Here is a 13,173-nt window from a genome sequence, read left to right as displayed (position 1 = left end):
TCCAGTCACCTGCAGAGCTGCAGTCACTATTATGCTGTTACATCATGTCTTATCCTCCAGTCACCTCCAGAGCTGCAGTCACTATTCTGTTGTTTCACTGTGTCTTATAATACGGTCACCTCCAGAGCTGCAGTCCTTTGGCTCCATCTCCATTTCCCCTAGTTTAGACCCAGTGCTTGACCATTAGCTAGGTAAGCAAGTTGCAGTCCTCAGGGGCGTGTGTGTCCTGCTCAGGGGCGTGTGTATCCTGATCAGGGGCGTGTGTATCCTGATCAGGGGCGTGTGTGTCCTGATCAGGGACGTTTATATCTTGCTCAGGGGCGTGTGTCCTCAGGGGTGTATCCTGCTCAGGGGCGTGTCTCACATGTACTGGGTGGGGCTTGTTACTTCCCCCTCCCCAGCATACCTCTTTTCCGGTGCTGGGAGTACAGGCTCCACCAGTGCAGGGTCCCGGCCTCGGCGCTGACCACCATGGCTGTGTCTTTCTTTGTTGATCGATGCTGGAGAAAATACACTTTGTCCACTGGAGCCTGACACCTGCGACTCGCATGGCGGATCGTGTCATTAGCTCCTCCCCTGATGGCGGGTCTGCGGATTTAGGACTCAAGCATCAGGAGCGAGCCAGCAGGGAAATGCACAGGGGCGAGGCCTAAGGCGTATAGGAGAAGGCACAGGTGCAAGGCAACAGGGCGGTGAGTAGGCACAGGCGTGGGGCACAAGGCAAAAGGGGCAGGGAGAAGGCACTGGCATGGGGACAAGGCAAAGGGGCGGGGAGTAGGCACAGGCGCGAGGGGGGTGCAAGGCAAAGGGGTGGAGAGTATGAACAGGCACAGGGCATAAAGCAAAGGGGTGGGGAGTAGGCACAGGCACGGGGCATAAGGCAATTGGGTGGGGAGTAGGAACAGGAACGGGGCATAAGGCAAAAGGGTGGGGAGTAGGCACAGGCACGGGGCATAAGGCAAAGGGGCGGACAGTAGGCACAGGTGTGGGGCACAAGGCAAAGGGGTGGGGAGTAGGCACAGGTGTGGGGCACAAGGCAATAGGGCAGGGCGTATGCACAGGCATGGGACATAAGGCAAAGGGGCGGGGCATAAGGCAAAGGGGTGGGGAGTAGGCACAGGTGTGGGGCACAAGGCAATAGGGTGGCGCGTAGGCACAGGTGTGGGGCACAAGGCAAAGGGGTGGGGAGTAGGCACGGAGCAAAAGGCAAATGGGTGGGGAGTAGGCAAAGGTGCGGGCCGCAAGGCAAAGCGGCAGGGCATAAAGCACAGGCGGGGGCAGAGCGCGGTGGCACGATGGCACAGCATACCTCTCACGCTGCCGCAGGTACAGGAGCCGCTGCTGCGTCTGCACGTTCCACACAATGATCTCACCATCATAGCACGCCGTCACCAGGAGCCCCAGCGAGGGGCAATAGTCTGCAGACAGGACGTCCTCCTTGTGCAGGTGCCCACCCTTCCACGAGTCATCCGCTGGCACATGTGTGTCCTGAGAGGAGGAGACTTGTCACCGACCAATCACAGAGTGTCCCCCTCCCGACCAATCACAGAGTGTCCCCCTCCCGACCAATCACAGAGTGTCCCCCTCCCGACCAATCACAGAGTGTCCCCCCTCCCGACCAATCACAGAGTGTCCCCCTCCCAACCAATCATAGAGTGCCTCCCTGTCAGTAGAGGGCAATAGGTGGAGGGGATCACGGTTGGGGGTATCACCTCTACTCTGGGGTCAGTACAGGGCAATAGGTGGAGGGGATCACAGTTGGGGGTATCACCTCTACTCTGGGGTCAGTACAGGGCAATAGGTGGAGGGGATCACGGTTGTTGGTATCACCTCTATGCTGGGGTCAGTACAGGGCAATAGGTGGAGGGGATCACAGTTGGGGGTATCACCTCTACTCTGGGGTCAGTACAGGGCAATAGGTGGAGGGGATCACAGTTGGGGGTATCACCTCTACTCTGGGGTCAGTACAGGGCAATAGGTGGAGGGGATCACGGTTGTTGGTATCACCTCTATGCTGGGGTCAGTACAGGGCAATAGGTGGAGGGGATCACAGTTGGGGGTATCACCTCTACTCTGGGGTCAGTACAGGGCAATAGGTGGAGGGAATCACGGTTGGGGGTATCACCTCTACTCTGGGGTCAGTACAGGGCAATAGGTGGAGGGGATCACAGTTGGGGGTATCACCTCTACTCTGGGGTCAGTACAGGGCAATAGGTGGAGGGGATCACGGTTGTTGGTATCACCTCTATGCTGGGGTCAGTACAGGGCAATAGGTGGAGGGGATCACAGTTGGGGGTATCACCTCTACTCTGGGGTCAGTACAGGGCAATAGGTGGAGGGGATCACGGTTGTTGGTATCACCTCTATGCTGGGGTCAGTACAGGGCAATAGGTGGAGGGGATCACAGTTGGGGGTATCACCTCTACTCTGGGGTCAGTACAGGGCAATAGGTGGAGGGGATCACAGTTGGGGGTATCACCTCTACTCTGGGGTCAGTACAGGGCAATAGGTGGAGGGGATCACGGTTGTTGGTATCACCTCTATGCTGGGGTCAGTACAGGGCAATAGGTGGAGGGGATCACAGTTGGGGGTATCACCTCTACTCTGGGGTCAGTACAGGGCAATAGGTGGAGGGAATCACGGTTGGGGGTATCACCTCTACTCTGGGGTCAGTACAGGGCAATAGGTGGAGGGGATCACAGTTGGGGGTATCACCTCTACTCTGGGGTCAGTACAGGGCAATAGGTGGAGGGGATCACGGTTGTTGGTATCACCTCTATGCTGGGGTCAGTACAGGGCAATAGGTGGAGGGGATCACAGTTGGGGGTATCACCTCTACTCTGGGGTCAGTACAGGGCAATAGGTGGAGGGGATCACAGTTGGGGGTATCACCTCTACTCTGGGGTCAGTACAGGGCAATAGGTGGAGGGGATCACGGTTGTTGGTATCACCTCTATGCTGGGGTCAGTATAGGGCAATAGGTGGAGGGGATCACGGTTGTTGGTATCACCTCTACTCTGGGGTCAGTACAGGGCAATAGGTGGAGGGAATCACGGTTGGGGGTATCACCTCTACTCTGGGGTCAGTACAGGGCAATAGGTGGAGGGGATCACGGTTGTTGGTATCACCTCTACTCTGGGGTCAGTACAGGGCAATAGGTGGAGGGGATCACGGTTGGGGGTATCACCTCTACTCTCGGGTCAGTACAGGGCAATAGGTGGAGGGGATCACGGTTGTTGGTATCACCTCTACTCTGGGGTCAGTACAGGGCAATAGGTGGAGGGAATCACGGTTGGGGGTATCACCTCTATGCTGGGGTCAGTACAGGGCAATAGGTGGAGGGGATCACGGTTGGGGGTATCACCTCTACTCTCGGGTCAGTACAGGGCAATAGGTGGAGGGGATCACGGTTGTTGGTATCACCTCTACTCTGGGGTCAGTACAGGGCAATAGGTGGAGGGAATCACGGTTGGGGGTATCACCTCTATGCTGGGGTCAGTACAGGGCAATAGGTGGAGGGGATCACGGTTGGGGGTATCACCTCTACTCTCGGGTCAGTACAGGGCAATAGGTGGAGGGGATCACAATTTGGGGTATCACTTCTACACTGGGGTCAATACAGGGCAGTAGCTGGAGGGGATCACAGTTGGGGGTATCACTTCTACTCTGGAGTCAGTACAGGGCAATAGGTGGAGGGAGATCACGGTTGTTGGTATCACCTCCTCTATGCTGGGGTCAGTACCGTGTGGTAGGGGAGAGGATCACGGTTAGGGGTATCACTGATACTCCGGGGTCAGTACTGGGCGTTAGGTGGAGGGGATCATGGTTTGGGGTATTGTCATGAGGGTATCACAAAGGAGAGTGGTCACCCTTATTTCTGGTGTCAGGAGATCGCAGCGCAGGGCTTCATACACACTTGCTCAGGTTAATACTGCTGGCTGTGCAGATTCTCCTTTATCCAGCGCTGCTAGAGTTAAGTACATCCTCTGGTCTCCTGAACTCTGGATGAAAGCTAGAGCCAGCTGTTCTCTAGTGCTAATTACCTCTGCTATGAATACTCCTCTCCCAGCCCAGGTAACTGCTGGTGATAGCTTCTGCTTGGCTTGCTTCTGGAGAGAACCTGTGAGCTGAGGATCAGGAAGCCATTCAGAGAACATTTGCTGGGTGAAAGCTGTGTTGTTTTTTTCCCTTCCTTACTCTTTTTTGGTTTTGCCCCTCTGGTCCGTTCCCCATTTCTTCCTCATGTAATTTTGAGTGCTTGGTATGATTGCTGTTACCCTTGTCTGTCTCTTCCTCTCTGTGTCTTTAACCTAGAGGGTGAGTGGCGTTTCTCCTGCCCTGTGCACTATACAGGGCTGAGCCCAGGAAGAGACAGGGATAGGCACGCAATCAGTGACGGGGTGAAAGAACCCGTATGGGGACGATAGGGAGTGCAGGGATCAGCCTCTGGAGAGTTTAGGAGGTGTCCCTGCTCCCCTTTCCCTAGCACCAGAGCCCACCCTTATATCGTGTACTCCGTGTGTTGCAACACTTGCTGGAGGTTCCCGTGCACCTGATGGAGCCCCGGTAGTCACTGTGCGATAGGCATCACCTATAATCTGGGGTCAGAACAAGGCGGTAGGTGGAGGGAGATCATGGTTAGGGGTATCGCCTGTATTCTGGGGTCAGGGCAGTAACTGGAGGAGCATCATGATTGGGGTATCGCCTGTATTCTGGGGTTAGTACAGGGCAGTAAGTGGAGGAGCATCATGATTGGGGTATCGCCTGTACTCTGGGGTCAGGGCAGTGGGTGGAGGGGATCATGGTTAGGGGTATCCCCTCTCTTCTGGGTTTAGTACAGGGCAGTAAGTGGAGGAGCATCGTGATTGGGGTATCGCCTGTACTCTGGGGTCAGGGCAGTAGGTGGAGGCGATCATGGTTAGGGATATCCCCTCTCTTCTGGGTTTAGTACAGGGCAGTAAGTGGAGGAGCATCATGATTGGGGTATCGCCTGTACTCTGGGGTCAGGGCAGTGGGTGGAGGGGATCATGGTTAGGGGTATCCCCTCTCTTCTGGGGTTAGTACAGGGCAGTAAGTGGAGGAGCATCATGATTGGGGTATCGCCTGTATTCTGGGGTCAGGGCAGTGGGTGGAGGCGATCATGGTTAGGGATATCCCCTCTCTTCTGGGTTTAGTACAGGGCAGTAAGTGGAGGAGCATCGTGATTGGGGTATCGCCTGTACTCTGGGGTCAGGGCAGTAGGTGGAGGCGATCATGGTTAGGGATATCCCCTCTCTTCTGGGTTTAGTACAGGGCAGTAAGTGGAGGAGCATCATGATTGGGGTATCGCCTGTATTCTGGGGTCAGGGCAGTGGGTGGAGGGGATCATGGTTAGGGATATCCCCTCTCTTCTGGGGTTAGTACAGGGCAGTAAGTGGAGGAGCATCATGATTGGGGTATCGCCTGTATTCTGGGGTCAGGGCAGTGGGTGGAGGGGATCATGGTTAGGGATATCCCCTCTCTTCTGGGGTTAGTACAGGGCAGTAAGTGGAGGAGCATCATGATTGGGGTATCGCCTGTATTCTGGGGTCAGGGCAGTGGGTGGAGGGGATCATGGTTAGGGGTATCCCCTCTCTTCTGGGTTAGTACAGGGCAGTAAGTGGAGGAGCATCATGATTGGGGTATCGCCTGTACTCTGGGGTCAGGGCAGTGGGTGGAGGGGATCATGGTTAGGGGTATCCCCTCTCTTCTGGGGTTAGTACAGGGCAGTAAGTGGAGGAGCATCATGATTGGGGTATCGCCTGTATTCTGGGGTCAGGGCAGTGGGTGGAGGGGATCATGGTTAGGGATATCCCCTCTCTTCTGGGGTTAGTACAGGGCAGTAAGTGGAGGAGCATCATGATTGGGGTATCGCCTGTATTCTGGGGTCAGGGCAGTAGGTGGAGGGGATCACGGTTAGGGATATCCCCTCTCTTCTGGGGTTAGTACAGGGCAGTAAGTGGAGGAGCATCATGATTGGGGTATCGCCTGTATTCTGGGGTCAGGGCAGTGGGTGGAGGGGATCATGGTTAGGGATATCCCCTCTCTTCTGGGGTTAGTACAGGGCAGTAAGTGGAGGAGCATCATGATTGGGGTATCGCCTGTACTCTGGGGTCAGGGCAGTGGGTGGAGGCGATCACGGTTAGGGGTATCCCCTCTCTTCTGGGGTTAGTACAGGGCAGTAAGTGGAGGAGCATCATGATTGGGGTATCGCCTGTACTCTGGGGTCAGGGCAGTGGGTGGAGGCGATCACGGTTAGGGGTATCCCCTCTCTTCTGGGGTCAGTAGAGGGCAGTAAGTGGAGGAGCATCATGATTGGGGTATCGCCTGTATTCTGGGGTCAGGGCAGTGGGTGGAGGGGATCACGGTTAGGGATATCCCCTCTCTTCTGGGTTTAGTACAGGGCAGTAAGTGGAGGAGCATCATGATTGGGGTATCGCCTGTACTCTGGGGTCAGGGCAGTGGGTGGAGGCGATCACGGTTAGGGGTATCCCCTCTCTTCTGGGGTTAGTACAGGGCAGTAAGTGGAGGAGCATCATGATTGGGGTATCGCCTGTACTCTGGGGTCAGGGCAGTAGGTGGAGGCGATCACGGTTAGGGGTATCCCCTCTCTTCTGGGGTTAGTACAGGGCAGTAAGTGGAGGAGCATCATGATTGGGGTATCGCCTGTACTCTGGGGTCAGGGCAGTGGGTGGAGGGGATCATGGTTAGGGGTATCCCCTCTCTTCTGGGGTTAGTACAGGGCAGTAAGTGGAGGAGCATCATGATTGGGGTATCGCCTGTATTCTGGGGTCAGGGCAGTGGGTGGAGGGGATCACGGTTAGGGGTATCCCCTCTCTTCTGGGTTTAGTACAGGGCAGTAAGTGGAGGAGCATCATGATTGGGGTATCGCCTGTATTCTGGGGTCAGGGCAGTGGGTGGAGGCGATCACGGTTAGGGGTATCCCCTCTCTTCTGGGGTTAGTACAGGGCAGTAAGTGGAGGAGCATCATGATTGGGGTATCGCCTGTATTCTGGGGTCAGGGCAGTGGGTGGAGGCTATCATGGTTAGGGATATCCCCTCTCTTCTCTGGGGTCAATACAGGGCAGTAAGTGGAGGAGCATCATGATTGGGGTATCGCCTGTATTCTGGGGTCAGGGCAGTGGGTGGAGGGAGATCATGGTTAGGGGTATCCCCTCTCTTCTGGGGTTAGTACAGGGCAGTAAGTGGAGGAGCATCATGATTGGGGTATCGCCTGTATTCTGGGGTCAGGGCAGTGGGTGGAGGCGATCACGGTTAGGGATATCCCCTCTCTTCTGGGTTTAGTACAGGGCAGTAAGTGGAGGAGCATCATGATTGGGGTATCGCCTGTATTCTGGGGTCAGGGCAGTGGGTGGAGGAGATCATGGTTAGGGATATCCCCTCTCTTCTGGGGTTAGTACAGGGCAGTAAGTGGAGGAGCATCATGATTGGGGTATCGCCTGTATTCTGGGGTCAGGGCAGTAGGTGGAGGAGATCACGGTTAGGGGTATCCCCTCTCTTCTGGGTTTAGTACAGGGCAGTAAGTGGAGGAGCATCATGATTGGGGTATCGCCTGTATTCTGGGGTCAGGGCAGTAGGTGGAGGGGATCATGGTTAGGGATATCCCCTCTCTTCTGGGGTTAGTACAGGGCAGTAAGTGGAGGAGCATCATGATTGGGGTATCGCCTGTATTCTGGGGTCAGGGCAGTAGGTGGAGGGGATCATGGTTAGGGGTATCCCCTCTCTTCTGGGGTTAGTACAGGACAGTAAGTGGAGGAGCATCATGATTGGGGTATCGCCTGTATTCTGGGGTCAGGGCAGTGGGTGGAGGGGATCACGGTTAGGGATATCCCCTCTCTTCTGGGTTTAGTACAGGGCAGTAAGTGGAGGAGCATCATGATTGGGGTATCGCCTGTATTCTGGGGTCAGGGCAGTGGGTGGAGGGGATCACGGTTAGGGGTATCCCCTCTCTTCTGGGGTTAGTACAGGGCAGTAAGTGGAGGAGCATCATGATTGGGGTATCGCCTGTATTCTGGGGTCAGGGCAGTAGGTGGAGAGGATCATGGTTAGGGATATCCCCTCTCTTCTGGGGTTAGTACAGGGCAGTAAGTGGAGGAGCATCATGATTGGGGTATCGCCTGTATTCTGGGGTCAGGGCAGTGGGTGGAGGGGATCATGGTTAGGGGTATCCCCTCTCTTCTGGGTTTAGTACAGGGCAGTAAGTGGAGGAGCATCATGATTGGGGTATCACCTGTACTCTGGGGTCAGGGCAGTGGGTGGAGGGGATCATGGTTAGGGGTATCCCCTCTCCTCTGGGGTTAGTACAGGGCAGTAAGTGGAGGAGCATCATGATTGGGGTATCGCCTGTACTCTGGGGTCAGGGCAGTGGGTGGAGGCGATCACGGTTAGGGATATCCCCTCTCTTCTGGGTTTAGTACAGGGCAGTAAGTGGAGGAGCATCATGATTGGGGTATCGCCTGTATTCTGGGGTCAGGGCAGTAGGTGGAGGAGATCACGGTTAGGGATATCCCCTCTCTTCTGGGTTTAGTACAGGGCAGTAAGTGGAGGAGCATCATGATTGGGGTATCGCCTGTATTCTGGGGTCAGGGCAGTAGGTGGAGGAGATCACGGTTAGGGATATCCCCTCTCTTCTGGGTTTAGTACAGGGCAGTAAGTGGAGGAGCATCATGATTGGGGTATCGCCTGTATTCTGGGGTCAGGGCAGTGGGTGGAGGGGATCATGGTTAGGGATATCCCCTCTCTTCTGGGGTTAGTACAGGGCAGTAAGTGGAGGAGCATCATGATTGGGGTATCGCCTGTATTCTGGGGTCAGGGCAGTGGGTGGAGGGAGATCACGGTTAGGGATATCCCCTCTCTTCTGGGTTTAGTACAGGGCAGTAAGTGGAGGAGCATCATGATTGGGGTATCGCCTGTATTCTGGGGTCAGGGCAGTGGGTGGAGGGGATCATGGTTAGGGATATCCCCTCTATTCTGGGGTTAGTACAGGGCAGTAAGTGGAGGAGCATCATGATTGGGGTATCGCCTGTATTCTGGGGTCAGGGCAGTGGGTGGAGGCGATCACGGTTAGGGATATCCCCTCTCTTCTGGGTTTAGTACAGGACAGTAAGTGGAGGAGCATCATGATTGGGGTATCGCCTGTATTCTGGGGTCAGGGCAGTGGGTGGAGGGGATCATGGTTAGGGGTATCCCCTCTCTTCTGGGTTTAGTACAGGGCAGTAAGTGGAGGAGCATCATGATTGGGGTATCGCCTGTATTCTGGGGTCAGGGCAGTGGGTGGAGGCGATCACGGTTAGGGATATCCCCTCTCTTCTGGGTTTAGTACAGGACAGTAAGTGGAGGAGCATCATGATTGGGGTATCGCCTGTATTCTGGGGTCAGGGCAGTGGGTGGAGGGGATCATGGTTAGGGGTATCCCCTCTCTTCTGGGTTTAGTACAGGGCAGTAAGTGGAGGAGCATCATGATTGGGGTATCGCCTGTACTCTGGGGTCAGGGCAGTGGGTGGAGGGGATCATGGTTAGGGATATCACCTCTCTTCTGGGGTTAGTACAGGGCAGTAAGTGGAGGAGCATCATGATTGGGGTATCGCCTGTATTCTGGGGTCAGGGCAGTAGGTGGAGGAGATCATGGTTAGGGATATCCCCTCTCTTCTGGGGTTAGTACAGGGCAGTAAGTGGAGGAGCATCATGATTGGGGTATCGCCTGTACTCTGGGGTCAGGGCAGTGGGTGGAGGAGATCATGGTTAGGGATATCCCCTCTCTTCTGGGTTTAGTACAGGGCAGTAAGTGGAGGAGCATCATGATTGGGGTATCGCCTGTACTCTGGGGTCAGGGCAGTAGGTGGAGGGGATCATGGTTAGGGGTATCACCTCTCTTCTGGGTTTAGTACAGGGCAGTAAGTGGAGGAGCATCATGATTGGGGTATCGCCTGTATTCTGGGGTCAGGGCAGTGGGTGGAGGAGATCATGGTTAGGGATATCCCCTGTCTTCTGGGTTTAGTACAGGGCAGTAAGTGGAGGAGCATCATGATTGGGGTATCGCCTGTATTCTGGGGTCAGGGCAGTGGGTGGAGGGGATCATGGTTAGGGATATCCCCTCTCTTCTGGGTTTAGTACAGGGCAGTAAGTGGAGGAGCATCATGATTGGGGTATCGCCTGTACTCTGGGGTCAGGGCAGTGGGTGGAGGGGATCATGGTTAGGGATATCCCCTCTCTTCTGGGTTTAGTACAGGGCAGTAAGTGGAGGAGCATCATGATTGGGGTATCGCCTGTACTCTGGGGTCAGGGCAGTGGGTGGAGGGGATCATGGTTAGGGATATCCCCTCTCTTCTGGGTTTAGTACAGGACAGTAAGTGGAGGAGCATCATGATTGGGGTATCGCCTGTACTCTGGGGTCAGGGCAGTGGGTGGAGGCGATCATGGTTAGGGATATCACCTCTCTTCTGGGGTTAGTACAGGGCAGTAAGTGGAGGAGCATCATGATTGGGGTATCGCCTGTACTCTGGGGTCAGGGCAGTGGGTGGAGGGGATCATGGTTAGGGGTATCCCCTCTCTTCTGGGGTTAGTACAGGGCAGTAAGTGGAGGAGCATCATGATTGGGGTATCGCCTGTACTCTGGGGTCAGGGCAGTGGGTGGAGGGGATCATGGTTAGGGGTATCCCCTCTCTTCTGGGTTTAGTACAGGACAGTAAGTGGAGGAGCATCATGATTGGGGTATCGCCTGTATTCTGGGGTCAGGGCAGTGGGTGGAGGGGATCATGGTTAGGGATATCCCCTCTCTTCTGGGTTTAGTACAGGGCAGTAAGTGGAGGAGCATCATGATTGGGGTATCGCCTGTACTCTGGGGTCAGGGCAGTGGGTGGAGGGGATCATGGTTAGGGGTATCCCCTCTCTTCTGGGGTTAGTACAGGGCAGTAAGTGGAGGAGCATCATGATTGGGGTATCGCCTGTACTCTGGGGTCAGGGCAGTGGGTGGAGGCGATCACGGTTAGGGATATCCCCTCTCTTCTGGGTTTAGTACAGGACAGTAAGTGGAGGAGCATCATGATTGGGGTATCGCCTGTATTCTGGGGTCAGGGCAGTAAGTGGAGGAGATCACGGTTAGGGGTATCCCCTCTCTTCTGGGTTTAGTACAGGGCAGTAAGTGGAGGAGCATCATGATTGGGGTATCGCCTGTATTCTGGGGTCAGGGCAGTGGGTGGAGGGGATCACGGTTAGGGATATCCCCTCTCTTCTGGGGTTAGTACAGGGCAGTAAGTGGAGGAGCATCATGATTGGGGTATCGCCTGTATTCTGGGGTCAGGGCAGTAGGTGGAGAGGATCATGGTTAGGGATATCCCCTCTCTTCTGGGTTTAGTACAGGGCAGTAAGTGGAGGAGCATCATGATTGGGGTATCGCCTGTATTCTGGGGTCAGGGCAGTAGGTGGAGGCGATCATGGTTAGGGATATCCCCTCTCTTCTGGGTTTAGTACAGGGCAGTAAGTGGAGGAGCATCATGATTGGGGTATCGCCTGTATTCTGGGGTCAGGGCAGTAGGTGGAGGGGATCATGGTTAGGGGTATCCCCTCTCTTCTGGGGTTAGTACAGGGCAGTAAGTGGAGGAGCACAATGATTGGGGTATCGCCTGTATTCTGGGGTCAGGGCAGTGGGTGGAGGGGATCATGGTTAGGGATATCCCCTCTCTTCTGGGTTTAGTACAGGGCAGTAAGTGGAGGAGCATCATGATTGGGGTATCGCCTGTACTCTGGGGTCAGGGCAGTGGGTGGAGGGGATCATGGTTAGGGATATCCCCTCTCTTCTGGGGTTAGTACAGGGCAGTAAGTGGAGGAGCATCATGATTGGGCTATCGCCTGTATTCTGGGGTCAGGGCAGTGGGTGGAGGCGATCACGGTTAGGGATATCCCCTCTCTTCTGGGTTTAGTACAGGGCAGTAAGTGGAGGAGCATCATGATTGGGGTATCGCCTGTATTCTGGGGTCAGGGCAGTGGGTGGAGGGGATCATGGTTAGGGATATCCCCTCTCTTCTGGGGTTAGTACAGGGCAGTAAGTGGAGGAGCATCATGATTGGGGTATCGCCTGTATTCTGGGGTCAGGGCAGTAGGTGGAGAGGATCATGGTTAGGGATATCCCCTCTCTTCTGGGGTTAGTACAGGGCAGTAAGTGGAGGAGCATCATGATTGGGGTATCGCCTGTATTCTGGGGTCAGGGCAGTGGGTGGAGGGGATCATGGTTAGGGGTATCCCCTCTCTTCTGGGGTTAGTACAGGGCAGTAAGTGGAGGAGCATCATGATTGGGGTATCGCCTGTATTCTGGGGTCAGGGCAGTGGGTGGAGGGGATCATGGTTAGGGATATCCCCTCTCTTCTGGGTTTAGTACAGGGCAGTAAGTGGAGGAGCATCATGATTGGGGTATCGCCTGTACTCTGGGGTCAGGGCAGTAGGTGGAGGGGATCATGGTTAGGGATATCCCCTCTCTTCTGGGGTTAGTACAGGGCAGTAAGTGGAGGAGCATCATGATTGGGGTATCGCCTGTACTCTGGGGTCAGGGCAGTGGGTGGAGGAGATCATGGTTAGGGATATCCCCTCTCTTCTGGGGTTAGTACAGGGCAGTAAGTGGAGGAGCATCATGATTGGGGTATCGCCTGTATTCTGGGGTCAGGGCAGTGGGTGGAGGAGATCACGGTTAGGGATATCCCCTCTATTCTGGGGTTAGTACAGGGCAGTAAGTCGAGGAGCATCATGATTGGGGTATCGCCTGTACTCTGGGGTCAGGGCAGTGGGTGGAGGGGATCATGGTTAGGGGTATCACCTCTCTTCTGGGTTTAGTACAGGGCAGTAAGTGGAGGAGCATCATGATTGGGCTATCGCCTGTACTCTGGGGTCAGGGCAGTAGGTGGAGGAGATCACGGTTAGGGATATCCCCTCTCTTCTGGGGTCAGTAGAGGGCAGTAAGTGGAGGAGCATCATGATTGGGGTATCGCCTGTATTCTGGGGTCAGGGCAGTGGGTGGAGGGGATCACGGTTAGGGGTATCCCCTCTCTTCTGGGGTTAGTACAGGGCAGTAAGTGGAGGAGCATCATGATTGGGGTATCGCCTGTATTCTGGGGTCAGGGCAGTGGGTGGAGGGGATCATGGTTA

At 55.2% G+C, this 13,173-nt stretch overlaps 1 protein-coding gene across 1 annotated transcript in view; it reads right to left on the bottom strand.

Annotated features, from left to right (window-relative positions):
- LOC142313185 (cilia- and flagella-associated protein 337-like) overlaps positions 1-13,173 on the bottom strand; it is a 246,589-nt gene that overhangs the window by 194,807 nt on the left and 38,609 nt on the right. Inside the window, exons 12-13 of the mRNA XM_075352170.1 lie at positions 1,310-1,488; positions 407-588 (exon numbers count right to left, since the gene is read on the bottom strand). Of these exons, the coding sequence (XP_075208285.1) occupies positions 407-588; positions 1,310-1,488 (361 nt within the window). The remainder of the gene's footprint in view (positions 1-406; positions 589-1,309; positions 1,489-13,173) is intronic.

The sequence above is a fragment of the Anomaloglossus baeobatrachus genome, chromosome 5 (genome assembly GCF_048569485.1).
Source record: "Anomaloglossus baeobatrachus isolate aAnoBae1 chromosome 5, aAnoBae1.hap1, whole genome shotgun sequence".
Classification (NCBI taxonomy): domain Eukaryota; kingdom Metazoa; phylum Chordata; class Amphibia; order Anura; family Aromobatidae; genus Anomaloglossus; species Anomaloglossus baeobatrachus.
Note: the sequence above shows the minus strand (reverse complement) of the source record. Positions and strands in the feature narration are given on the sequence as shown.